This window comes from Buteo buteo, chromosome 2 (assembly GCF_964188355.1).
Source record: "Buteo buteo chromosome 2, bButBut1.hap1.1, whole genome shotgun sequence".
In the NCBI taxonomy this organism is placed as follows: domain Eukaryota; kingdom Metazoa; phylum Chordata; class Aves; order Accipitriformes; family Accipitridae; genus Buteo; species Buteo buteo.
This window is the reverse complement of record NC_134172.1, coordinates 46,139,040-46,165,055: the sequence shown is the minus strand read 5'-3', so window position 1 is coordinate 46,165,055 and position 26,016 is coordinate 46,139,040. Positions and strand designations below refer to the sequence as shown.

The window sequence follows — 26,016 nt, the reverse complement described above, 5'->3', positions numbered from 1 at the left end:
AACTAATACAGGTGCCCCCTCAGGATGCTGGAAACATCTCTGAAAACAGAACCTCTCTCCTAGTGTGGACCTTGCATTCCCTGTCTGATATTAATCGCTGGGGCTCCTCTCCGGATTTCTCTCTCTCCTCCCAACCTTTCCTTTCAGAAGGGGAAATTTAGGTGTGGGATGGAGAATAGGACCCGTTTGTTGTGCTGTTGCCTTTCAGTGCTAGCAGTGTGCCCAGAGTCTATTGAGGGGCCTTTGAGCCTGGACACAAGCACTTTTGTTTCCCTCAGTCCTGCTCTGTAAAGGTCACGTTTGCATTTTCACAGTCAGAGGATTCCTTGGGGGGGGGGGGGGGGGGGGGGGCTGTTGCAGACCTTCTGAAGGGAAGCACCCAACTTGTTCCCTGTCCACAGGCCTGGTCCATAAACCTGGAAAACTGGAACATGTAGTATAGGGGCAATTGCATGAGCCCTACCATACCTGTGCCTGCTTTTTTTTTTTTTTTTTTTTTTTTTCATATGGATGGCTTTGCCAGGACACCAAGTCAACTTATATACTGGATTCTAAGAAACCTGCATCTCCTTTACTTGGCAACAGGCCTGGGAAATCAGTTTACTAAGAAACTATGTATTTTGCCTTAAAACTGGAGTGGCTTTGCTTTAGTCATAGACATACAGAAAGTGGTGATTAAAGAAACAAAAGTGTCTTTAAAGATTATGTATGCCAAGGGACTCAAATTGCTGCATAGTATGGGACAGGTTTGTGTTTTAATACTTTGATACGTGATATGGCACCACAGTAATCCATTAAACATGGTGGTGTGGAGTCTTGACACTGAAGTTCACTTGTTTTCTTTTTTCTGGACACACTGAAAGAAGATACTGAGGTCTTCTGAAAGAATAACCATGACTAGATCATGCAGAATGAGAAATTTAAGATTTTTTTCTGATTAATGCTAGCAATTATTATTGTATTTGTTACAAAGCAGAAATTGGCCTTTGGTCAAGCCTTTTGCGTTTGCTTGAATAGTCAGTGGTACTAGTACAGTGTAAACTGAACAGGATTTGGCTCTGGCATTCAAGCACAAGCTACTCTTTCACAACCACCCCCTTCTGTTTCTGCCTTTTCTTTGTGAGCAGTAAATCTTTCTGGGCATTTTATTCTACTCTCCCAAATGTTGTCAGAATGTGCCAAGTACAAGGCTCCAGTTTCTTTTTTGTAGTGCAAGAATTCAGCAGTGAAAGTTTCTATATGTTTATGGAAACACAGATGCAGCTTTTAAAATACTTGGTAGTGCTTACATGTTTGTCTTTCTGTACTTTATTTCAGCTCCAATTAATTTATGTTTTTCTGCTGGGAAAATAATATTGATCATAAAAATGAAATGCTGGTTGGAAATCCTTCGGCTTCTGTAATAGAATATTTCATTCAGGATGAAATGTGAGAATTACAGGCTTCATTCTGTCACTGCTGAAGCCAGTGGCTAAATGCCCAATTGCTTTCAATTGGAGCAGGATTGAGTCGTCTTTTTTGCTGAAGGATATCTTGAACAGTCAATAATCCTTAATCTCTGATTTAAAGCACTTCCATTTGGTAAAGTTTCAGTTCTGTTTTAAGACTGGAGCCATTTGGCTGAAATTGCATTTGATATGCTTTCTGGAAGTCTGTTTTTCTGAGTCTGCTTAGGAGTCTGTTTCTGTATTCTTAAATAGAAAAGAATATATTTATTGCAGCCACATCTCTAGATTGTTTGCCTATCATGTTTGAAAACAAAAAATGTATATGTGACAAGATGTTTCTACAAAGTAGGCTCCATATGGAACATTCCCTTAGTGCAATGAGGTATGTTTGAGATAGATATGTAAAAGGCCCCAAGTTCTTCGAAAATAATGTTTTGAGCATTTGAGGTACGATTTTTTTTTTAAAGAGACAACACATTGTCAGCTCATAAAGATAGTGTGTGAGTTTCTTAGCTTGGTTGCTGAGCTCTGAGAAGGTGTTAAAATCATGCTATTTAATTTGGGTACTGTGATACAAAGTGAACCTTGAATCTTTCTGGAGGTTCACCCATCTAAAACATAATAAATTGGTCATAGATCTTTTAAAAAATGTGATAAAAGGAAAAAAAATGTTATGGAAATTCAGACTTTTATCATCTACTTAGTTTTCCTCTTCAAGGTTTTTACTGCAACCAGGAGGAAACACATTTATTTTTCAGTAAAGAAGAGTTTGGAATTCTCATAAGAACTCCAGAAGTCAGACAGTTATAAGTAGAAGATTAAGTATCACAGGATTTGCAGTAAAATCATGAGGGATGGGAATAGTGTATATATCCACCAGTGGTTTGCAAAACCTGAAGACCTTTGCCTTGGAAAATGTGTATGTTTGGGGCTTGATTTAGCTGCTGATTGTGAAATAGTTGTTCCTATTAATTTCTAGTAATAGTCTTATGGTATGTTCCAGGGTAGAATTCAGCTCAGCAAGTTCAGATTGAAATGGTAAGTGATAACCAAAAAATCATTGAGAAAGTGGTAAATAATTGCAAAGTGTATTATTTAATGAAATATAATGTGGGCTAAGTCCTGAACTCTTTGCTGGAGCCTTACACAGATAAATTGCTGTTGAAATGAAGGCTCTTTTCCCTCCCTTCTTTTGACCCTTCTGCTTTGCCTTTCTCTTTCATAGACTGTGTCTGAGGCCCAGCATTAGTTGTGTTGGGACTAGGGGTAGACTGTCACCTATTTTCCAGAGGATCCCTTCTTCCTCAGGCTCCACAAAGTGTCCTGTGGAGACTGTAAAACTGTGTGTAGAGGTGAACAGACCTGCTTCAAACAGGGAGCTGCTCTTAGACCCATGACCCAGCCCCCTAAAGACATGGCAGAAAAAGTGATGTAAAGTCTGCTTTTGCTTTTTGCAGAATCCCTGGAAGAGATCATGTAAAGTCATGGAAGTACTAGTATCACATCTCTGTGCAAAAGTGTCAGAAATAGGGCTGATGGAGTTACCAACAGAAAGCTTTTGCACAGCTCTGGTTCTAGCAGAGACCTGAGAGGTGGAGCACAGCAGAAAAAAGGAGTTAGTGAGGTTGGTGAGCTCCACCATCTATTCTTCTTGTAACCAAAGGAAGTATTAACATCTGTGCTCTGTGATAGATATTAATCTCCCATGCAATTTTTTTTAGATCCTGTCCTCTTTTCCATAGAAAGAAAACACCTTTGACATACATGGAGATGATAGCATCTTCAGGTGATGTCAAGGCTGAGATTCTTTTTTGTGTTTATGTTGAACTCTGGTTAGTACTTAAGGCAGCTATTTATGCATCAAATAACTAACTCTCAATCCAAAAATATTGCCTGTTCTGTCTGCCCAAAGACCTGATGCCTTCCAATTCCTTGTTAATACCTGGTGTTTTAAGTTTTGTAAAGTTGACCTACTAGCCTGTGTTTGCAGAGAGAAACCTCTAAGACTTTTTCAAAGCTGCAATTTCTGTACGGTGCCTCTGCTGTGGTGTGCTGGGAAGCATGATAAGAATTGACGTTTTTGACGTCTGTGATTTTCCCTCTTTGCCTGTTGAAGATGTAATACTGTTTATCTGCTTGTTCTGTATCTCTCCCACAAGAACATTTATGCCTCTCCTATAACAATGTGCCGAAGGCTACTCTGTTCAGCAAAATATAGTATATTGCTCCTTTGGATTAAAAATAGAAGTAATTTCAGAAATGCAGAGGGGGGGGGGGGTCTCATTTTTGTCATCAGTGTTATAGGAAGCCTGAGGTTCCATCTCATGTTGGAATTTTATCTTGTTTGTCATATCTCTCCTGATAAGTGAAAGTGAATTGAATAGCTTCTGTGAGTCATCAGTAAATAAAAGATCATGGGATTGACAGGATTTCTTTCAATCAATGAACCTCGAAGTCATGCACCTTTCTATGCAGCATTGTTCTTCAATGTCCTCCTGTGCATGAGGAACTGTAATTATTATAAGCATGATGAATGTGTCAGACTGCAGTGTCTGGCAGTCTTCTGGAAATTCAGTTGTTTTAGACCTGTGAAGAAGCTACCTTTCTTCTGTACTTTGTAACTGGATCAAAAAGTAAAGCAGAAGATAAAGTTGTTTTGGGTATAGAACTTTCTCATTCATACATCTTTACCCTTCCACCATCCTTACTGTAGATGAAGATGACCCTTCAAGGCAATGCTGCGTGGCTTCATAGATCTTAGCTATTCTAAGGCGAGATCAGTGGATAGATGCTGTCTGTAAGCCAGATAATTTGGATATGGTAGTTACTGCTTCTTCTTTCAGCGCTATACTGTTTCAAATGTCTGTTCCCCTGATATCTCCAAATGTCTCACTTTCGCTTTTATCCTCACCTTGATTAAAACTGGAGTCCTGATCTTACCATATGAAATCAATACATGAAATAGATACGTAGTTGACGCTATTGGCCAGTGTCTTACAAGCGTCTTGGATGTGCTTTCAGAGGTAATATAAAGGAGGAAGTAGTGATGTGTTTATGGAAAACATCAGGAGAGTAGTCTAGTGGATAAAGGTGAGGCAGAGGAAAGAGGTCATTGTTGAAGTGAATAAACAAGATAATCTGTAATTAGTGACTGAGGGCACATAATAGGATGAGGGCAGAAAGGAGAGAAGTACAGGTATGTGATATTGACAGTAATCTCAAGAGGTTTTATCTTTGTGGAGCATGGATCAGTGAAACACTCAGCAAAGGATGCAGAAGACTCAGAGCAATAGGACTGGCTGGTGGGAAAGAGCAGCATAAAGATATGGGAAATGAAACTAAAAATTATTTCATGAAAAACAGGGAGCAGGAGGGATAACATGTGGAGGGAAACATTTTCAGCTGAGAAAAATGCCTATTATCTTGCACTTTATTTCTCTTTATCCAGCTGTATCATGTTCTAGGCCAGAACTGTATTTTCCTCTGTGTTTAGAAGGTGCCTTGCATGCTTTTGTATGCTACAGAAAGCAGTAGATACCATACAGTAGGCTGTTATTACCTACATAATAACAATCTAGGTTTGAAGTAACACATTGGGGTTTTCTGTCTGTAAAGATTCTTCCACCAAAAGCTAGGATTTTTGTACATGTGTAAAGTCCATGTGTATTTTTTCCTTAAGTTGACTAAATCTTCAGCGATGAAAGAATACTTTTTTTGTTTATGATTTAGTTGTCCAGGCCTTGCTCTAATGGTGAATTATTTATCTTACAGATGGCATTTGCAAACAGGAGATGCTCCAGAAGAAGAAGGCTGTTTTGGTGGATGGGGTCGTCCTAAATGGTCCAATAATGGACTCAAAAGCAGGAGAGAAGTTTGTGGAAGAGGCCTGTAATATTATAATGGAAGAAGTCATCCAGAAAGCTGGTGATGTAACAGAAAAGGTAAAGCCATAGAGTGTTGTTGAGCATTTATAACAGAGAAAATGAACAATAAATCAATTTTTTTCTAAGCTGTATTTTATTGCACTTTAAAGGTTTACGTAGTCTGTGCCTGGCTCTGAAATAAAAAGACAGCCTTACAAATGAAGAAAGATCACATTATAAAATCTTTCAATAACATAATTAGTGTACATATTTTCCAGAAAATAATGAATTTTTTAATCTCGGAGTACAATGGGCACTTTCTTTGACATGACAAGTGCGTGTGGTGTTTTTCTTGTTTGGGCTGGGGGGAATTATTTGTTTGCTCCTGTGGGGCACTGGTATTGGAGAAGGAGGAACAGTGGATGTGGTACCAGTGTGGAAGGGCAACATTATGAGATTGCTATGGTTTTCTCAGAAACACTGCTTACGAGGCTGTATGGGAAAAGGAGCTGCAAATGAATCGGGCTTGCCTTTGAGCATGCACTGCTTGCTCCCACCCCTTGGCAGAACAGCTCTCTTGCTTTTCTGCTTTCCAGCATTACCCACTCTAATTTTTATGGTCAAGCGATGCCCAACACACAATAAAACCAAGATCCCATGAGACCAGTTTACCAGAGATATTTTGTGGTGGCATGCTGCCCTGCAATGGGCAGTTTTGTGAAACCAGTGCTGAATGTGGTGCTTACTTTGTACATTTATGACCTCTTCCTCTTGGCTCACCTGTTCACTGCTGGTGTCTCCCCCTCTCCCCATCACTAGGTTTGTGAATGGCGAGCCCCCGAAACATTGAAGCAGATTCTTGACCTGGAAATGAGGGATGCTGGAGAATCTCATCAGAAACTCTTGCAACTCTGCCGAGATGTTATACAATACAGCGTCAAAACCAGTAGGAATGTGATTTCTAGTGAAGTTATGTTGTATGCTGATTTAGGAAGACAGGATAATGTTTACAAAGTTTTGTTGCCTTTTGGGAAACTGGGGGTGTGAATGTTTATTTTCTGCCTGCCTATACAACTATGCAAACATTTGGCTGTGTTCCTGTTGTTTGACTGAATGCTGGTCACTACAGGTTTGGCTAAAATGTGTAATCATGGCAAACTAATTGAAAACTAGTTCCTGTAATGCCATTGACATTAATGGTAGATTCTGTCATTTTGAAGTCTTGAGAAAGTCACCTAGACAGCTATGATATAACAGTCTAGCAAAACAGGTAGGAGAAGGACCTTTGGGTGTGATTTCCTGCTGTCTGGGTGGTGAGGAGTGGGGTCGCAGTCATTGCCCTCATGCATTCTTAGTGATGATTACCCTACATTTACTATTGTTCTTTTTGAGCAATAGGGTGTTAATTTGCTGATAGGCAGTAATTCCTGTTCCAGACACGGTGAGAAGAGAGTTTGCAATGTTTCAGAGACAGTATACCACATCTCTATAGGGTTAGTTCTCTACGGCTAACCTTTCTGCAGCATGTGTAGTATAGTATAATTCAATCTTAGCAAAAAGGGATGAACAACATCTGTTCAGGAAACTGCTGTGGATCAGTAGCTTGGGATTTCAGATGTGGCATAGCTTAGACTGTGTTTTGGAAAGCAAGAATGACATTTGATATAGTTAGTTGTGGATATCCAGGGCATGTTCCTTGGTACAGCCACTGTTGCAACAAAGTAGAACTGTAAAATAATTTTGAGAGTGAATGCATGCCTTTGAAAACCACGGAAAAGTAGCAATACTGATCCACAGGGGGAGCGCACTAATAATATGCAGATATAATTACTGAGTTACTGGAAGGTGTTCTGTTTATCTTACTTTTGCAAATTGGCTTTAGATTTTAATTTGTTACACTATGTCACCTTAGAAAGGATATTGTATATAAAAATATGCTGTGCAAATAGTCTTTAATCTAAGTATAAACATTTATTGAAGCCCCAGATATAATATAAATGGAGCCATACAGTTTACGTGATTTTGCATGTAAAAGTACTATGCTGTGCATTAAAATTTAGGTGATGATCCCGCTGCTGAACTGACTTGTTTCTATAGTCAGCGATGGTACAGAATTTTCTCGCAATTAGTTATATCTCGGTGTTTTGAGGCAGGTAAACAAATTCTCTTAACTTGTCATTTTAAGTCTGCAGCAAGTTTTTCCAAGATGTTAAACTGCCTCTCTCTCTCTCAATACTGAGGCTTCAATGGGAGCATAGGCACAGCTGCCTGGGATCAGCAGGTTCCTGTATTCTAATGCTTAACAAAATTTGGCTGAGCATCCATTGTGGCCTCAAGTTTGCTGTTAAAAGCCACCGTGTATACTCAGTTGTCAATTCCTTTTCTTTTTCTTTGATTTGTAAAACTTGTGAACAACCCACATTCATTCTGTGCACTATTTATCTCTCAAACCTTGTTTTGGGACCTGAAAGTGGTTATTAAATTTACATTCAAGGGATTGTCTAATCTAAGGAAAGGACAGTAAGTCCAGAAAATACTGAGAAAATGATGGAGTGAATTGTGATTTGCAGTGATCAGTGTTCAACCGAGAGGGCCTGTGATATATTCTCTTTTCATGTACGTGCTGTCACTGCTTGCTTTTCATCTCTATTTTCAGGTCATCCAAGATTTTTCAACCAGCTGTATGCTGGAATAGATTATTACTCGTTAGTGGCTCGTTTCATTACAGAAGCACTGAACCCAAGTGTGTAAGTGTATTTCATTGTCCTCTTGATGATGAATTAGCATGCTTTTTGGAATAATAGCTTTTTTTGCACCCTACCCCCTTCTAATTTCTGTTTTCAGTGTTACAGAGGAGGTAGGAATTGTGCAGGAATTTGGGAGAGAAAACAGTCTGGATTGGCTGAATAGCTAACCAGAAGGTTGGTTAATCTGATGAGGCCTTTTTTTCTAGTTTGTGACATGGGGTTTAAGAGGAGAGATCTTTGTTTTTCAATGCTTTTAAACGTAGACTTTTATCTTACTTAGTGCATAAAAATTAATTAATCAGACTTACTCAGTTTTCATTTCCTTTGAAGCATTCTTCACAGAGTTGAATGCAAATGGTTACCTGTCTACTGTTTACTTGCAAATGTAAAGGCTAAACACAAAGTAATTGTTGTTTGCAATAGATCATTATAGCTGAAATTTAAGCCCCTGACCTACATTAAAAGCAAACTCTGATGTATTACTTTGAGAGTGGAAGTGTCAATGTGATGCTGACAGGAACTAAGCAATTGCTCTACTGGGTCAGATCCATAGTGTTTTTAGCTTAGAGTTCTACTGCTGATGGTGGTCAGCTTCTGATAGATTAAAGTGCAAGAAACCTTTATCTAGTTTTAGCAATATTCTGTGGCACGAGTTCTTTAGTCTTAATACCACTCATGATGCTTTTATTTTTGTTCAGATATACATATGAAGTATCCCCTGTGTTTCTGTTGGTGGAAGAAGCAGTCATCAAGAAAATGATTGAGTTCATAGGCTGGGAAGAAGGTGATGGTATATTTAATCCAGGTAGGAACAGTTCAGATTTCAAGCTGAGTCATCATAAACCAACTAATACCAGTAATTCCATGAGTATTGGATTCATGTAGAATATTTGAAAATGCATGCAAAAATTCAGTGATGCACACACAGAGCTATTTAATACAGGTTTATTTTATGTGTTTCTAGTAATAATTCTCTGAATCTGATCAGCGAATGAATGAAAACAGTTCTACATTAAATATAATTATGTGGAAATTAATTATTTGTAACTGATGCCCTTCCTGACCTTATCAACAGCAATACCAACAGCCTCACTGGACTGAGTCAAATTGGTTGACAGACTGGGAGCTGATTTACATGCTATACACCAACCGGTGGTGCCTGAGGGCACTGATCTGTGTATCCTGCATATCAACTGTGGGAGCCAGAGTTTATCTTACTGAGAGTGTCATGAGCTTAACTCCTTTGAGTTTTGATAGTTTTATTAAAAGTTGCGATAAGGCCAACCAAACAAATACTTCTTAAGCTTCTTGATAAGTCACGGTTTTCAAATGTTCTGTAAAACAGCGTTCCAGCCCACTGTATTGAAATAATGAAGCATAATGATTTTATTCCACAGATTATTCAGATAACAAATTAGTAGGCTAGATGTGAAGCTTTTCTATCTAATTTGGGGGTGAGAAGAGAAACTATGTGAGTAAATGGATTTAACCCCCCCCCACCAAAACAAAGTCAGTAATTCTAGCCTACATGTAAGTAGTAGAAAAATAAACAAACTGAAATCCCCTAATTATTATTTTTTAAATATATTAAAGGTATGGATTTTTTTTTCACATCAGATTTGATGTGTATTTTCAGTGGAATCCTTGCTTTTATGGCAGACTTGCTTAATTAAAACTTGCTGAGATACTGTTAAGATAAATGAATTGTACTTTTTTGTGCTAGTTTTATGTAAGGGCGTTTCTTATTATTTTGGTTTTGTTATTTTAAGTGAATAAAACCTGTCCAGATCTTACCTTGCAGATCTTCCAGTCCCACTCATTGTGTTGTTTTGTTTTTTTTTTCTCTAATGGCTTTTTTCTCCCCTACTCTGAGGCCTTGTTGCCCAAGAGATCTCCTAGGCTCATATGGTGCAGCCACAGCTGAGCTCAGTGCGGGCAGCTGAGCTGGCACTGCTTCAGTGTAAATGGGAAGGAGCTGTTGCAGGGTATTCTCTGTTGGGGAGGACTGTTTGGGCACAGTTCTTATTCTTCAGGAAATATCCCCAAAGAGCATTCAAACATGCTCTGTTTCCATGCATGCTGCAGAACCCAAAGTTCATTTTATGTCTGTAGGCTTTTGGGGAGGAAATAAGCTAGATGGATGCATCTATAGGAAAACTGTATGTTTGATTTTTTTTTTTTTATTCCCCCCCCCCCCCCCCCCCCCCCCAATAGGTCAAGCACTCAGACACAGGACAGGTGCCAGGACTGTGGCTAATATGATATTTGTATGTCTCTTTCTGCAGGTGGCTCTGTTTCTAATATGTATGCTATGAACTTAGCAAGATACAAATTTTGTCCTGAGATAAAGGAAAAAGGACTTTCAGGTTTGCCAAGACTAGTCCTGTTCACTTCAGAAGAGGTAAAAGCAAAACAAAAAAGCTTTTTGAACTTTATTTTTCAATGGCTGCAAAATTATATCATTTGCATATCTGATGGGGCACTGGTACAATAAATTTGTCATCTGTGTATGATGTGGAACATTGGAGCTAAATGGAGAAGTCTGATAGTAAATTTCCCTGCAGAAGCTTCTGTGCTTTCAGAAAACAAACACAGATGTTCCTGCTCTTGGAAACTGCTGATAGAAGAATAGGTTTTATGTGGGGCAAACCTGAAGCAGAATGCATGTGGTCTGTTGTGGAGGTCTGCAGCATTTGATTTCCCACATCATGGGAAGTCCAGCAGGAGCCATAGGTAGGTTTTGGATGTCAAAGCTGTTTTCTGCAGGTTTAATTTGTACTAAGCTGAGCACTTGTGGACCTGTGAGATGGCTCTCTGCAGCTCCCACTCTGCCCTATGTCTGCATACAGATTGGTTGTGGTACAGAACCAAACCCACCATAAAGCATTTTGGAAAAAAACTGCTTGGTCTTCAGACAGTTCTTTAAATAATTGAAAATATGTGGCTAGTTTTAAAGTTTTTGAATATCTGTCCAAACTGCCTGTGGGAAATTGAGTTATATTCATACATTTCCTCTGAAGCTGATTTTTGGAGGCTTTTTTCTTTCACCTGTCCCTCCAATTTTAAGAGTTTATCATTTGATTAGTACAGAGTTATTATTAATTCTGACTCCACTATATAAAGGCCGCAGTGGAAGTGAGAACCTTGTTGTACTAGGATGTATATAGTTACTAGAATAATTTTAGTTCGTAAGTTTATGCTCCAAACAGTTTGCAGTGTAAATAGACAAGAGGCTTATTTTGAAAAGGCCGGAAGGATGAAGGCATCACATAAGTTGTTCAAGACAGCACGTATATTTTGGAACTGAATCCAAATGTCATAAATAAAGGGATTTTTTTTTTTTCCTGGGCAAAATATATTTAGGTTTTTTCTTTCTGAAAAGTATGTATATGAAATGACATGCCAGTTCATACTTAATCCATCACATTACATCTTAAAAATAGCTAAGGAAGAAAAAATGAGGTTGAAGCATGTTCTGTTAATGCTTTTGAGGTGAAGCATGTAGAATTTCTATCACTAAGTAACACTTTATTTCATTGTGAGATTTAACTAAAATGTATACTCTCATACTCCAAACCAAACAAGCATTTAATTTCATGACAAAAGAAATTTTATTTGACCCTCAGAGTAAATTTATTTTGATGTCTTTTCTTCACCAGAAAGACCAAAACCATAAAACATAGAACTGACCAGGAAAAATAAATTGGTAAATTGTTTGTAAGGCAATGCTCTTGATGTCCAATACTTTGCTTGATTCACAAAACCATGTTGTCTTTAGTACTCAATAATCACTTACTGTAAAACTGCCACTTTTAGTAGTTAGATATTGTGGCTATTGTCTAAGATCTCTAGTGTTTATTCATGGTCATAAGGGAGAAGATGTGCATATCCATATATACTTATTTTAGAACCACCTGTACTGAGTCCAAGTTATGTTACCTTTTGGAATTTTGTTTAGTTCAGATATGTCATATTGAGAATATATGTAATAAATGGCCCACCCTGAAGCTAAGTACACAAGTGCTTGTGCCACACAATCTGAAGTTTTATTATTTGTTTTTATTTTGAGCCTTCTTTTACTTAGCATTTTGTGCTGCTTGCTTTTTTCTTTCTTTCTTTTTTTTTTTGTTTTTTTTTCACTGAAGAGGTACCTGGAGAAGCAAATGATTAAAAAAAAATTATCTTGGAAAGTTAACAACCTGTGTTTATCTTCAATGTGATCAGGCTAACAGTACTGGTTTGGAGAAGCCACGAGGCTATAATCAACTGAGAGTATTGATAAGGAGTCAAAACATATGGCTGCTCAAGGCACTTGTCATTTTTAGGGCTTGGCTTCAACACTGTGTTCAGATGAAATGATTTTTGCCTTGAGTTGCCAAGTCTCAAAGTTTCAGTCTGGCACTTGGCAGACTGAAAGAGTTGCCTTGCTGTAGAGCAGGGGAAAGCATGGATTTGTCACTGACTCAGTTTTATGTGATCTGGGGCTATTTGTATGTTCTTGGATAACACAAAGATGTATGTTTAATGCATGGCCCACCCAAGGTCCTCACATGCTCTGTTTGGCCTTCAGGAATGAAAAGGCTCCTTGTTCCTCCAAGTAAAATGCTTAGCTACTTAAAATTATGGTGATAATGAAAACTCTTTATGCTACTACTTTGTAGTTTTCTTGCTGGACCATCACAGAGTGAGTCCTCTTGAGACAGTAGCAGTAGTAGAGAAATGGTTATATCCCACTCTTCTTGAGGCATGATTTGTGGTTCCATATGAGCTGAATACAGTTGTAGTTATAGATGTCAGCCCACCTTTTTATCACTTTTTGCTATTCAAGTCCCATCTGAACTTTATTTGGACCCAAGAATGTATTGCATTGACCTGAAAGGTAGAAATCTGCTAAATTTGAGGTAACTGAGGGTAGAAGAGGATGTGTAAACAGTTGAAATGTGCATGCTGATATGAGCAGTTTTTTAGATGCAATGAAACTAAATTCCTCCCCAGTGCAACTTGATCATGAAAGTAATAAAGTGAGAGAACACAACATTAACTCACCATGTTATCCCCTGTTGAAATTACAACAGACAAAAATGAGCAATAAAACAATCTCATAATAATGTAATTGCTTTATGCAACCATGTTTCTAGGAAACTTTTCAAAAGCAAGAAGATAGAAATTTATCTTCTGTTTTAATGAGCACAGGGGGAAAGTACCTTGTCTTTGCAAACGTTATTAGGAAATGAAAACCATGTCTAGCTATAGTTAAAATAGTACAGCAGCACATCTTAAATGCACTGTTCCAATTTGATCTTGTGCTCAAAGGAATTAATTTCTTGCTACAAATGGCTACAGATTTAATAATGGGTCTAAACAAACAAAATTGCAAAAGATGTGGCAAGAGTAATCTGAACTCACAGTATTTAAAATTATTATTTCAAATTACATACATAATCTAGATGCAAATAATACCTTTTATCTGAATATTTCTTTCTTTTTTTTTTTGGAAATGGAACGATGAACAAGTGAATTAGTTGACACTTGTGACTGGAGCTGCTAAATGTTCTCTGGTTTATTTTTTCTTGATGTAGTGTAATTTAGCATAATGGCTTCTAGTAATGATAGTGGGGGGAAAAAAAGAAATTTTTATGTTTTCAATCAATATAACTGAAAGACTACTTTTTTCATCAAGGAAAGCATATTCCAAGTCTGGGGTAGTATAAGTCTTGTCCCTTTTCTGTCCTACTGAAGACCTGACAAAATTTTCCAAGAGGCGCAGAAGTACTTGTGGAGGCGAGAAATAATGTGTCTTGCAGCCTGTTTTGTTTTAGTATTCCCTTTGTCCTTCTCTTTCCCTCTGCTTTTTTGTATATTCTCTCAGGTGCTCAAGCCTCTTATCTTTCTCCCAGTCTCCCATACCATTTTTTATAATAAAATACATGATTTAGTGATTGCCTGTTTACTAGTATAGTGAATTTGCAGGTCTACTGCTTTCTCAATTTGGAGCAATCTGATTATTCCTGGTGATTCATACCTTTCATTTGAACCTAATGGATAGAAATCAGTGATGGAGGCAACTTGTATTTTGAGTGCTTCACTAACCAGTTGAAAACATCTTCAAACTTCTACTGAACAACACACAGCCACTCTACAATCATTATTACCATTATTGATGTAATTTGATATAATGTAGGACTAATTATCCACCTATGTATGTTTCTGTTCTTTTAACAGTCTAAATGAATGAGCCCTAAAGGCTTTGTGAATGTGTGATGTTACAGAATTAAGCTTTCTTAAAACTACCTGATAGTATCAGGTAGTATCTTTGAATGCCTTTATTTAAAAAGTAGATCATGGTGGGGGAAACCTTTTTGTCAAAAAGAAAAAGAGCCCTTTGAGATGATCCATCTCATCAAAATAAGCGTGACAGGCCTTAATACCCTTAATATATTCATACCCACACATTAAAATGTTGTACATTTTTCATAATTATGTTCTGCAGTAACTGCATTTGTGTGAACTCTCTGGAAGAAAGTGGAATTAATTAACCACCTGGCTTCACCTCCCGTATGAAAAGTAACAATTCTAGACATCTTCGCAGTTGCTGGAGTATGCGTTATTTTAACTCTTCAGTAATAATGTGAAAAAGAGCCAATTATATTTTTTGAGAAGAGCAGTGATTATCCAAGGCTTGGATGATCTTGATTCTCAGAAGAACTGTATAGTCCTGTGAGATGCTGCATACTGTCAAAACTGACTCCATTGCTGAGTGGTGTAGACATTTGGCATGCTGCAGGTTATTCAGAGTGGTTTTGACATCTAAAAATATCTTCAGATTAAGAAGGTTACTGTATCTTGAATTCCCAGGCTAATCTTGAAGATGGATTAACCAGGGATCAGCATACTGTTGTTCTGGAATAAGACAAAATGTTCTTATGCTGGAGTAACAGTATCCACAGTAGAGCAGGTCCTTATAGAGGTGAATGTTGGAAATACGGTAAGATATACCTTCAATATTTGTTTAACAGAAAAAAGCTTTTAAAAAGTACAGAGTGGACTGTGGGCTTAAGTATCCTTCTCAGCAGAGCTATTTTATCACGTTCTGATTGAATAAACACCCATTTCTAACAACATCCTTTGAGCAGGTGAAAGGGCCTCTTCTTTTACACTTGCTTCACAGGCTTCATACACTAATGCCCTTTATTCAGTGCAAACTGAAAAGTGGGCTGCATATATCTGTAGTCATTCAAAAACGTCTCTGTGATGACACCTAGCTAAAATTCTTTGCTGAAATAGTAACTTCATTTTCTGAAAAATGCAGACTGGTCCATACTGGAACCTTTTGCAAAATTCATATTAACTTTTGAAGATGTGCTGAGTCCTATCTAAAGTATGCTTGCTTTCATAATGGCTTCTAAGATTCACATTGATATGAACAACCTTCATAACACCATGATTTTTAGATCCTTTTGCAGTGATAGGGCTTTGAAAGCCTTGGAAGTCCTGATTGTACCACATCTAAAGGCTTTGGTAAGTTCTGGGGCTGGAGCTCCTTGATGCTATGCACAGAGTTGCTGGATCAGGCCAAGGGTCAGTTTAGTGTAGTATCCCGTCTCTGGCAGTGGCCAACAGCTGATGTTTAGAGAAAGCTCATAGAAAAATTACACGGATAAATTGGTAAAGGCTTTAGCTATAATATATGATATATCCTGATTAAGGGTCCAGTTTCCAAGGAGTGGTGCTTTTGGACTTTCAGACCTATCGGTTGCTTCTAGGCAGCTGAGTCGATAGCCTTTGGACCTTTCTTCTTATGCATTTCCTAACTCTTACACTCATTGATACTTTTGACTCAGTTCTGTTAAAACATTTTGAAACAATTAATAATTCTTCCCTGATGACACTTCAAAATTTATACTTTTCATTCTAATGCAGAACCAGCTTTAAAAAAAAAGTGTATGGAATAGAGCTTTTTTTTTTTAAGCTCACATTTTAAACATGGTGCACATCTTTTTTTTGTCTTATTTTCCCCAGTCTTCAGTGTGTGTCATTGTTAAATATAAGATGGTATTGGTGCTGTGTAGCTTTGTCAGTTTTTGTTAGGCTACGCTGTAGTCATGACTGTTAGCTGCTATTAAATTAATTTCAGTGTCACTGTTCCCTATGCTAAGGAATTTCTTTCTTTCGTTTTAATTGCTTGCTTACTTTTTTTTTTTCCATGCCTCTTTCATTTACAGTGTCATTACTCCATGAAGAAGGCAGCCTCCTTCCTGGGTATTGGTACAGAGAATGTTTACTTCATCAAAGCAGATGAAAGGTAAGCAAGGAAAAGCCACGGCTGTGGTCTCTGAGCCTTTTTAAAATGCAGTAGTGCTGTACATAACCAGCCTATTTGAATGTAACTGAAAAGTTTTAAATCTGTGTCCCTTAGAGGTAAGATGATACCTGAGGAACTGGAGAAACAAGTCCAACGGACCAGGAAAGAGGTGAGAGGGGGAGAGAGAGTGTGAAGGAGAGAAGAGTGTATGCAGACTATGTGCTTGTGTCTGAGTGAAAGGAAGGAAAACTAAGAGTGAGTGAAATCTTAAAAATAGGGCAGTTAATGTAACAGTGTCTTTCTTACAGGTGCAATCCGTTTGCCATAAACTTGTGGAACAAGCCAAGACTTCCAAGTGCTACACTCTTGCAAGGGATTAAAATTTAACAGGGTGTTTACTACTAAGGAAAGTCCCGAGTACAACACTGCTCTGAAGTATTTACCACATTTCTTCTAGGATTTATTTTGCCCTTGATCCTTTTTTAAATGGATGCAGTATTTGACTTCCTTAAACAGTAAATGAAAACTGTAGGTTGTTCAGTTAATTACAGCAGTACTGCTCTGTCCTCTGCAGTGAGCAAAAACTGTAACATGTGGCTTAGTCTCTAAAACAATCATACAAACGACAAATGCTAAATTTGGTCCTTTCTAGCATTGTAGCAAGAGTGCAGAGATTGTGTCCTGTGCCTCTTTTCCCTCAGGGACTTTGCCAAGTAGAAAGTCAAAGGCCAGCATTTGGAAATGTACTGATGTGTGTATTTGGGCAATGTTAACACGTTCCCACAATCTGTAAGACAGCGCTTGCTATAGTCAACATACTTTATTTTGGAGAGCTTGTAGGACTGAATGTGAATTCTAAGGCACAGAGCATCTTCTTTTTGGCTTGGTTAGCTCACCTTATTTCTCACTTCCACTTTGTGCATCAGAGGAGTAGGATTCAGAGCTCAGCCCTTAGTCCACAATCTGTGAATACCAAGCAACTAGTGCAATGTCCATGGTGTGGACGATGCCTACCACAGAATCCTACCTTGGGAAACCTACTTTTGTGGCTGATAGAAAAGCCAAGGCAGTGTTGTCCTGTCAGGCACTGGCATGGCCACAACAGTTTTCACTAAGATCTGATTTAGATAGGTCTTCTGCCAAACAACCATCTCTTCTTTGAGTTTCATGCTAGATGGCACAACTATTGATACATGGTGGCCCTAATGACCTAGCAAACTCTCTTGCTTGCCTCTTTCTGTACTTTGCATTATCTGTGGAAGACAACCTCTACTTTACCCATTTGAGCAAGCTGGGGACAAAAAAAGGACTGAAAGAAAATGGAGCAAGAGGAAGCAGGCTGACAGGAGAACGAGCTCTTTGCTCTTGCAAAAACAATTCTTGTTTGTTGATGTAATAATAAATTTAATGCTTATTTGAAAGAAACCCTCTGGCATTTATGATTTTTAAAAAAAGTCAACCTCAGTATGGTGCTCTGCAATTTAAAAACAAATATTCTATATTAAAATGCTCTGCTTACAGGAGAACACTATTTCACTTGCACTTTAATGGAAGTTACAGGTGAATTGGAAGGTTTTCATTTCATCAGAGCTTCAGTGTGTCTGTCCTTGATAAAGTGCTACTTGACAACTTTTACAGAAGGTAACGTCAATGAATTACAGTAAATAGTCTAGGCTCTAGACCACAAAGGATGTATTTGCTAGTGATAGGAGCACAAAATGATCACTGACTGAGTAGCATGACTTAGGCGTCTTTTTAGAGAATTTAGTCAGGAAGATTTATTTAACTACATTGTCAAGAAGAATAAAAATTTAATTCCATTCTTTGCAGGAAAAATGTCATGGTACGATCTTTGGAATTCATAGGAGTCCTAGACTTGTCCTCCTATTCAGTCATGTTACCTACTGGCTGCTGGGGGACCTTTAACTTTGATGTAGCTGAGGGAGAAAATTGGTGAGAATGCTAACAGAAACTAGATGCAGCAGATACCTCTTTGCCTCACTTGCAAGTGTTTTGTACTGGAGCTTCAGGCTGGTTTGTAATTTTGATTGACTTTTGTGGTAGGTTGTACTAGGAATGAATGACCAAGAAGTGAATTATAGGCTGGTAATTCTTTGTGAATGTATGGGATTAATTTAAATTCCAAGGTTACTTTTCACTGCTTTAGCAATTTGTAAAGAAACTTTAAATACAAATAAATCATAATTATGTACCATTCCAACAGTCCTTTACACTGTTAAAGAAGTATAAAACGGTCAGCGTGTAAATGCGAATCAAGCCTGTCTGTCTCTAGCAGATGTTTAAAAGTGGCAACGCTTTTTTAAGAAAGATCAGGTTTCAGCTGAAGTGGAGATACATAAAAGACTCATGTGTTGAGTTTGATTTTTCAGCTGATGTCTGATTTCAGTGAAGCTACATTCAGTTACATCAGCAGAGAAACTTACATCATCTGAGAGATTTAATTCACTGCAAATGAACTCCAGGGATCCCAGACTGTACAATTTAATAACAACTTAATCCTCTTCAGTAACTGCATTGTCATCCTGTGGTCCAGATGCTGAAACGTTCAGAAGAGTTCCTTCAGCACGTATTTAACAGCAAGTGAGACTGCAGTCATTGCTAGGGCTGATACCCTCAATTTCATGGAATTGTTACAGACTCCACCAATTCTTTTCGTTGTTTCAGTTTCTGCTCCTAAGTAGACACAAGCACATCTGCCACTGTGCATGACCTAGTCTGCTATTGTAATTGTACCCCTGCTATTAGTTGAGTGGGAAAGCGATGAGCAAAGCCACTGGTACCAAAATGGATGGCTTATGATGGCTGTCTGAGACTGCAACCTGACAAAAGTTTTCCTTATTGCGCCTGCCTAACCTTAAAATGGTCTGAGATTTCCAGTGGTCTCTCTCCTAACATTCAGTTACCATCTACAGTCCTTCCTGTTTTCTAGACAGGGTTAGGAGCAAGAGAATAGCGCTTTGCTGTAGATCAGGCATGGGGGTCAGACAGCGATGACTATCCCAGTCGCAGTAGCGCAAGTGCTGCCGAAGGCAAATTGTGTTCCCTAACTTAAGGTTCCCCTTCACCAGGTGAAGAATAGGGCATTGTAGAGACAATGCAGGTGGAACCTCTAGAGGGATGAGCCGTTTTCTTGCATGGGTAGCCTGCTGGCTGAGCTAGTAGCTTTATTTTATTTGGCAGAATGGTAGCAAATATGGTAGTAAAATGTGGAAGACTGAGAAATGAAAATCAGTGTATAAAGAGAGATGTCAAATATCCAGTATGTTTTGATCTTGACAAAACTAGCATCTGTCAAAACAGTCTGAAGCTGGTGAAGTCTGCCCTGGGATGGTGTTAACTAGAAATGGAAAATGTCTTCATTTTTGGTTGTGGTTTTTTTTTTTTTTTTTTTTTTAGTCAGCACTTTTAAATGCAGTACCTTCTGCTGGGAAACTAAAATGTAGACTGTTGTGTCTTTGTCTTACATTCCTAAACCTTTTTATACTTTAGCTCTGCCGATATACTGGAGGAAATGAGCAGTGCAAATGACAATTTTTTGTTTTGAATCCTATTGCAGGGGTCAGCACCATTTCTTGTCTGTGCTACAGCAGGCACAACAGTGCTGGGAGCATTTGATCCTCTGGATAAAATTGCCGATATCTGTGAAAAGCATGGCCTCTGGCTTCATGTTGATGTGAGTTTGTATACTGTGTAGTTCTGTTTAGCATTGCTTTTTTATAACTGCTCTTTTTCTTTGACTGTTGATGTTTCTTTCTAGAAGTAAGTTGGGCTCTAATAACGTTTTGGTTTTTTTTTTTTTTTGCATAGAGAACAGAAATACGTTCTGATTTATCTCTGTTACATGTGCTGAAAAACAGCAAATAATTTGGTTGTGACAAGCAGTCAAAGCTATTTTGTCATTGTCAGGTTATATTTCAAAATTATTTTAGAATCTATTTCTTCTTCTTGCCACCTCCTAAAAATGCTTCAAGGGTGATTATATACAAATACAACTTTGGATTCTTTCCACATTCTGTTGGAGAATGGACACATTAGAATTGTGGTGTATGGTTCATACAGGTAAATTTCTGGCTCAACCTGTCATAAATTATTCTGTTTCATATTTACAGGCTTGAGTTTCCTATAGATCTCCTTATGTTTTCCTAAAGTGTTAAGAAATTTTTCTTTTCTCATTTCTTTATAATTTTAGGTTTGGATATAAAAATCCATTCACGAACCTTTTTGGAATAATCATTGAGCCTTTTTATTACCTGAAAGAGTTAGCTGTAAATGTATTTTCCTAAAACTAGGTCTCTTCATATTTTCTAAAATTGCATTTTCTTTATAATTGCAATGCCACAAATCCAGAATGGTTAGATTAAAAGCCATGGAGCAATGAGAGAATCTGGAGCAACATTAGTGGAGAATCTTAGACCTGCTCTAAATTTGTGAAGTGTTTGTTTAATGTTGAGTATCTGAGGAAAAATCATGTAGGCAGCAATGTGTGTTTCAAATAAATGTCTCACAGACATTAATAAATAAAGTTGCTGTATGTGTGAGTCAAAAGAGTTTTTTTTATTGACTTGGAGGCAAAGATGCAGAATTTAGCCCTAGTATTTAAAGTGTCTGCAAAGCTTCCTCATGGCTGTGTGCTGGTGAGAATGACCCAGCAGATTTTCAGCAGAAGTGCAGCATTTACTTTAGGTGCTAGTCTCTTGCATGTCTGCGTATAGTTGGTGGAAAGAGGGATGTATTCAGAATCTGTGTTGGATCTTAGGTGAATTGAATAGACATGGCTGGAGCCATCTCCAGTGTCTGTAGGAGGACAATGAGTGGTTTCCTGACACACTCCCTGTAGCTGAATAACTAAAATTAGGTGGGATGAGCCTGGGCCATATTCTGAACTATATACTTCATAGGCAGTTGATAGTGTTTTGTAAAGAATTAACTTCTTCCAGTTTTGCCTCATGTTAAACTAAGGTAAAAATGCCAGTTAATATCTTAATTTTCTGTTTGAAGAGTGACTGTCGTTGTCAGATCTTAATTGATTCCCAGTAGGAGGACAAATGTCCAGTGATAAATTGGGTTTACAGTCTGGAAGACCTATTGTTCTGTTAAGATGTGATTCATGTTATGAACCTCTGAATGGTTCTCAGGAGTTCTATCAGTATTCCATCTTTCCTTTCACCCTCTATGAAGAGTTGAGTGGATGGCTGTTTCTTTATTTTTTGTTTAAAGTTTCTAGCTGTATTTATGTGAGAACAGGGTATGGGGAAAAGACTGAAAACTTTCCATGTAAGAGACATTAGGCATACACATATATACAAATGTGCTACCATAAAATGAGCAGACTGTAATTCATAATGTGACCTTTTTTCACTCACAGCACCATTAGTAATAGATTTGCTAGAATATGTGAAAAGGTACAGTGGGACTAGGCGTTTGCCATTCAGAAAGAGTGTACAAGAAACATAGTGAAGAGTGGGTTTTTTTGTTTGTTTGTTTTTAAGCAAGCCTGCTTCCTTTCTAGCTTTATAGGCAGGAATATCATATTTTTGAAATCTGAGGATCTCCATTCCTCTGAAAGGCCCGGCTTCTTGTTGAATGATTTACACATTATGCAGTCTGAGTTATAGCAAGTAAGTACTGGTATTTGGGCCTGCTGTAACTTTGGAGGAAAAAAATGTACAGTGCAATTAAAACAAAGATTAAACAACAGGGCAAGTTCTGTCTAATTTAGGACTTTTCGTGTATCATTGATGGGAATCAGGATTATCTACTGAAAATGGTCTCGAGCTGTTTATAAGAATATCTTATATGAATGTCAGTGGTGTTATTTCCAGTTTTACACTTATGTATCTCATTTCAGAATATTTTCTGATCCTGAAGATTGATATGTTTGCCTTAGGGAGACTCTTTTCATTAAATATGAGATGATAAAGCTTATGATTCTTAGGAAGGGCAAAAGGGAGAACATCAGCATAAAATCAGTGGGCTTCAGGAAGATAAATTTCAATGAAGTCAGGAGTAGTAGATAAGCTCTCACATGGAGACAAACCTAAAAAGGAAAAGTGAGTTAAGGAAAAAGTTGTTTTAAGAACATGATACCAATAAGCCCAAACTGTCTCAGCAGTTAAGCCATTCAACAGCCTAAGTGCAGTGACTATAACCAGGCTTATTTTGTGCACGTTACAGCATTCATACACACATTCCAGTTGCTTATTGCATTCTATCATACATTATGATGCCTTTCTTAATGACTTGTTTTGCATCATCAATATGCACTCAAGCTCCAGCACTTATGCATGTCATGTATTATGTTAATGTAGCTTTAAATACTATGTACAAGAGTTTCTTCCCTGCTGGTTCTTTGACTTTTTTTCCTATGGCTAGACCAGTACAGAAAGTCAGGTTTGACCTATTAGCCTGTGCTTAGGTAGTTAGTTTAATCACACTGTGAACAATGTGATTCCCATCGTTCACCTCTAAGTGGTTTGTTGCATATGAAACACAGTAACTTCCTCATACCTACTTACCAATTACATTGCATGGGACGCAGGTGATAATCTTTGTTTTGAGCTACCCTGCATTGCTCTTAGCTGGACTTGTCATAAACAAAATGTCAACCTAGTTTGATCAATCTGCCTGCATTCTGTAGTCTCATGGTTGGAGGAGAAGCAATTAACTTCATTGTGTCTTTGCAATATCTCATCGGAAAGCCGGAGAAACTTGCCAAGCTGCAGCTGTGGTAGCGAGTGAAAACCTGGCAAAGTCATACCCAGAGAGCAGTTTCCAGTGGTTCACTGCTGAAAGGGGAGAAAATTTTGAGCAGGATTCCACAAAGGTCCACCCTAGGTTAGAGGTTATCTAGTATTTTCATTAATAACTTGGATGAAAAAGAATATGCTGACAAAATATGAAAATGATGTAAAACTGCTGCAAGAGGCAGTGGGAGGACAGGATTAGAAATCAGATCTTGACAGTTTGGAGAAAAAATTGGAAAAACTAGGCTGTAGTTCAATAAACAGAGCTCTAAGTTTAAGCTGTAATAATAACTTGCACAAACACAGGCTGGGCTTGTTAGCTAGACAGATCTTCAGAAAAAGATCTGGGGTTTGCAGTACATCACAAATCAGCAATTGTAAGCATTTTCAAGTAGGGTTCATTGTCTTTCAGAATTGAATAAAGAAGATACATAAAATAATTCTCTCTTTCTGCTTGGTGCTCCATCTGCTTTATCTAGATTTTGTCCAAATAAAAAGCTGCATTTCAAGAAGGTTCAGGACCTACAGGAAAAAGATTAGAAAATGGTAGAGCAGCGAGGATAAACGGAGCTATATCTAGAAGTTATGACCAATGAGGAAAGATTGAAAGCACTGATGTTTTTTAAACTAGAAAAGACAAAGAGACAATACGTAATAGTCTACAGATGCTTCAAAAAGCTATTGCAAAAAGAGAAGGAATAATCTGTCCCCTGGCCACTGCAGGTATGACAAGAGGTAACACTGTTTAGGACTGAGACTTTAAATCAGTAGGGTTGTTACCATTAAACACAATTTAAGTGGTTAAGTTGTGCAGCCTCCATCATTAGAGGTCTTTAAAACCAGACAAAGCCAGTGATTCTCAGTTTTCAGGTGCCTTCTCATTTGTTTTGGGTTTTTTTTTTTTTGCCAGCCCTGGATCCCTAAGCACTTGGTCTTTGAAATGGGTAAAGGAGCATGAAGCACAAATTCATCTTGTAGTACTGTGGCTCAAAGAGAGATTGAAAGGTGGTGTAGATGCCTGGACCTCCAGTACTATCATCCGTGTCTTCCAGATCTCCAGCAGTAATTTTTGAAACAAAGGCAGAAGGTAGTGCCAATAGTGCTGTGGAGGCAGCAATTGGTGATGTCTCTCTGCACCTTATTTTTCACTTCAATGCTAAGCACAAGCCAGGTCTTTTCTAGAGATTATTAATCAATGAACGCACAAGTGTTTGACAGAAATGAGATAGGTATGGCTGATCCTGCCTTTGGGGGTAGCATACTGTTGAGATGACCTCTTGACAGCCTTTCTAGTCCTGTTTTTCAGAGACAGTGTGAAAATGTCATCTTTTTCAAATATAGACACCTTTGGATGCAAATTTTGTAAAGATTTATTATATTTCAATGGGTTGTTTATGAATTATGAAAATTGGGGAATAACTTAGTAACTGTTTTGACTTTATTCAATATAGAATGAGAAGAGTAAAATTTGTCTATGAATAGGAAGTTCAGTTTGATTGTCTTCCCATAACATGGCAAATTTGGGCTAGCTGAAGAAACCCAGTTTCAAGTCATGGTGCTGCTACAGGATTACTGTGAAGATTGAGGCAAATCATTTCCTACTTTAGGTCTTACCTGTAGATTGAGCAGCAGCCCTTTATTCAGCAAGGATGCTGTGAGCATGACAACATAAAAGGTGATGTGGTGCATTAATATACTGCGTTAATGAGAACAACATGTGTTAAGACAAGTTACTAACCTTCCATTTCCCTTGTGAGCCTTTACAATTCCTGTCTCCTAGAGACAGCAGATCTTATGCCTAATGTATGGCCTATGAAGCAAATACTGATGCTAAATTCTTAGATCAGCTATCACATCTGTTTCTTTCAAGGAAAAGAAGAACAAAGCCCAAACAAGCATGTATTCTCCATGCTTAGGTCAGGAATCTTCACATCAGTAATTTTTTTTTTTCCTTCATTAGCCCAAAATGTATGAATCTTTTTAAAAATAAGCTGAGTCCAGATGTTTTGTGGACTGATGCCTCCTGTGTGTCTCTGAGGAGCCTTGCTTGCTTCACAGGGAATTTTGCTTCAGTAGATTCTGCCTGCATGAACATTGAAAATCCTTTTTTTCATATTTAATAATAATTTCTCAAATGCACCGTGTGACATGTCTACTGTTTGTTGTGTGTTCTCCCCACTCCTCCCCTGTGGATGAATATTGTTGTTTGAGAACTGGAGATTCACAGCACCTGGTGTGTGAAATCTGATCCTTGCAGAATTCATGGATGACAATCACCTTCCCTGACTCCAGTTGCCCAGAACTTAAACTTGTAATAAAAGCTTGTTGTCTGGGTTCCTTCTATAGCCCGTGGAGAGAGACATCTGCAAAAGGTGTCACCCAAAGACAAGTGTCCAGAATAGATAACACTCAATAACATATTTCAGTGGAGAGCTCCTCACTACACAGAAGGCCTAAATGATTCTTAGACCACACACTTGGTTCTTCGATGACCTGAGGGAGATGTGGTGAGTCTTACTCCATTTTAATGTCAGTTGGATTGCTGGTAACAGAAATGCTGCTCTTGCCTACTCATGGACTTCACTTTTCATATCCAAACTCAGTGGAAAATCTGAGCATGAACTTTGCAATTGGCAGATATTATCATTCTCTACTAGTAGTTTCCCTTGTGAATGTCTCAAAGGAAAAGGCTAGCAGGAAGAAGGTATGCAAAATGGGGCTTTCTGCTCTCACTGCTTGGGTTTAGGCTGAGGGAAAGGAAGCACCTCTGATTCAGTATTAGGAATGGATCTGGTTATGCAAGGACACTTCAGTTCATGCCCTTGCTTACACAGAAGGGACAGTGTAGTTTGTGGCTGACATAGTGGCACAAACCATCAGCTCCTCTATTTT

General features: G+C 38.1%; 1 protein-coding gene across 5 annotated transcripts in view; it reads left to right on the top strand.

Annotated features, from left to right (window-relative positions):
* Nucleotides 1-26,016, top strand: part of GADL1 (glutamate decarboxylase like 1) — an 87,014-nt gene that overhangs the window by 6,440 nt on the left and 54,558 nt on the right. For all 5 annotated transcript variants that reach the window (XM_075053024.1, XM_075053051.1, XM_075053044.1 and 2 more), the window contains exons 2-9: nt 5,220-5,389; nt 6,131-6,257; nt 7,968-8,058; nt 8,757-8,863; nt 10,344-10,459; nt 16,281-16,360; nt 16,475-16,529; nt 19,938-20,054. In XM_075053024.1, coding sequence (XP_074909125.1) covers nt 5,220-5,389; nt 6,131-6,257; nt 7,968-8,058; nt 8,757-8,863; nt 10,344-10,459; nt 16,281-16,360; nt 16,475-16,529; nt 19,938-20,054 — 863 coding nt within the window. The remainder of the gene's footprint in view (nt 1-5,219; nt 5,390-6,130; nt 6,258-7,967; nt 8,059-8,756; nt 8,864-10,343; nt 10,460-16,280; nt 16,361-16,474; nt 16,530-19,937; nt 20,055-26,016) is intronic.